We start from the raw sequence: 2,170 nt of genomic DNA on the forward strand, positions 1-2,170 counted from the left end.
TCTTCTTGGGAGTTAATGAAATCATTCATTGCTGAATCACTGTCTCTCAGTCTTGATATATCAAACGAGAAAGGTTTTTTGACCCAAACGGATTCCAAAGCAAGATCATCAATATCTGAAAAGTAACTCTCAAAATTTGTACTTAGGACTTCCAAATGGCTCTTGACCTTTTGAAATATTTCTACAGGCATTGTTTTACCACCTTCAATAAGGATATTGTCAAGGATTGGAAACTCTGTCGGGCTTCCGCTTTCAACACGGCGATTTCAAATATGTAATTTCCTTGTAAATGCGACAACTTTTCCCCTGACTTGAATAATGACCCCATTTCTTCCCTATATTGATATGTTCAAGTCACTGAGGAGGCTGAAAATATCATCCAAATATCCCAGGCTAGCAATAAAGTTTTCATCTTCAAAATTATTTGTTAGGAAGGATTGTTGATGCTTGATTAAGTCAAGAATTTTATCCCGCATTTCCACCACACGTGCTAAAACACGGCCACGACTCAGCCATCATACCTCTGTGTGGTTCAGGAACACATTGCGTTCCACTCCAACCTCATCACAAAAATTTTGAAAAAGCCAATGATTCAAAGCACGTCCAAGAATATAGCTGACTGTTTGCACAACACTTCCCATCACTTCTTTAAGTTTCTTTGGCAATGTTTTATATGTTAGTGTGTGGTGAGCACATGTGGATTTTCTCTTTGACCATAGCAACGAATCCAGATTTTTTGCCAATCATGGCAAGAGCTCCATCCGTACAAATAGAGCCAATCAAATCCCATGCTAACTCATGGCGATCAAAGAACGGCTGGATCAACCTGAATACGTCGACTGCTTTGGTTGTTGTTTCAAGTCCTTCACAGAATAAAAAATCTTCCTTGATGCACCTTTCGTGTACACAGCCTACAAATACAAGCAACTGAATGTGGTTTGAAACGTCAGTTAATTAATCGATTTGCATGCTGATTTTTGCATGACTGTTTTATATCGCTGGCAACTTAGGTTGTTATGTCCTGCCTCATGTCTTTAATTCTCTGGCGTACAGTGTCGTTGGACAAGGACACCTGACTCAATTGCTTCACGGCATCCTCTCCCAGCACGATTTTCGCCATCTCCAACGCACAGGGCTTTACTAGGGTCATTTCAATCGTGTGGGGCTTCTTTTCTTTGTCAATCGTGTACGAAACTTTGTATAAGGCTTCCAGAAGAGGTTTTCCAGGAGCAGCAAACCCATATGATGAAACCGTTACTTTCTGATTATAACGAATTCTTCTTAACTTAAAGCATCAACCGATGTGCCCACATGATTACTGTGTTTGTTTCTGAGATGTTCCCTCAGTGCTGGTGGCTTCAAATTTCCATTGCTCATTACCAAACTGTAAATCATGCACTGGGGTCTTTCAGTTCCATGTCGTTCTGTCATACAAGTGAAACTAAAACCAACATATGAATAATTCCACTTCCGTTTTTTACAGACATTTTTGCAGATAAATAATCTGTGAAAAAAATGTTTAATGCATACTGGCAATGAGAACATAAATAGCATATAATTATCATTACCATCATAATTACCATGCCACTTTAGGAAAACCTGTACAAGCAGCACCATTGATTATACCTACTGGGCTTAAATAAGAAAAACGCTAAATTATATAAAGAAACCCACGAAAACCAATTCCTTTTGCCCCCTATTTATTAGCCTACCAATACGTAGCCATATTATACTTACCGCATCTTATAATCATAATCAGCCCCATGATAAACATAACCTACACTAAAATCGTTAAATATGCACTATAAACTGCGAAAATTATGCATTTAAAGATAATTAAATATATATTGGATTAAGTATGCATTTGCGCTCACATAATGGCTAAATTTTGCATTTACAAATGTATACAACAAAAACACTGTCGCCTCACCGAGGACCTCATGAAGTTTGCGGTTCCCAGTCCGTGAATCAGATCACGAGACGAAACTTTTATGACCCACCGCAGGACAAAGTCTCGTCTGGTGATTCGATTCACGGACTTGTGACAGCGCTTTTGTTGGTGGGTACATATGGGAATGCGTGATTCTTCTAAGCCTAATACTATTTAAATATCTAATATTCAATCTTAGGTATAGAGGAGACAATACATACAGCCAAAATATAAAATCAA

General features: G+C 38.3%; 1 protein-coding gene across 1 annotated transcript; it reads right to left on the reverse strand.

The window, feature by feature from the left end:
* Window positions 1-669: 669 nt before the first annotated feature.
* Window positions 670-1,742, reverse strand: LOC143026755 (protein FAM200C-like). Its single transcript, XM_076187524.1, has 4 exons — window positions 1,738-1,742; window positions 1,381-1,504; window positions 1,052-1,261; window positions 670-927 (listed from the first exon to the last, which is right to left on the reverse strand). Exons 1-4 carry the CDS (start codon window positions 1,740-1,742, stop codon window positions 670-672), a joined length of 597 nt encoding a protein of 198 aa, XP_076043639.1.
* Between the last annotated feature and the right edge of the window lie 428 nt (window positions 1,743-2,170).

Source organism: Oratosquilla oratoria, chromosome 7 (assembly GCF_046742065.1).
Source record: "Oratosquilla oratoria isolate Oo_2021 chromosome 7, ASM4674206v1, whole genome shotgun sequence".
NCBI classification, from domain to species: domain Eukaryota; kingdom Metazoa; phylum Arthropoda; class Malacostraca; order Stomatopoda; family Squillidae; genus Oratosquilla; species Oratosquilla oratoria.

Bases quoted from the DNA above. Each gene is read 5' to 3' on its own strand.
- LOC143026755 (XM_076187524.1), bottom strand. The intron at 1,262-1,380 runs GTAATGAGCAAT...CGTTATAATCAG, and splicing joins AGTGCATGATTTACAGTTTG to AAAGTAACGGTTTCATCATA. The intron at 928-1,051 runs GTACGCCAGAGA...AACCACATTCAG, and splicing joins TGTCCTTGTCCAACGACACT to TTGCTTGTATTTGTAGGCTG.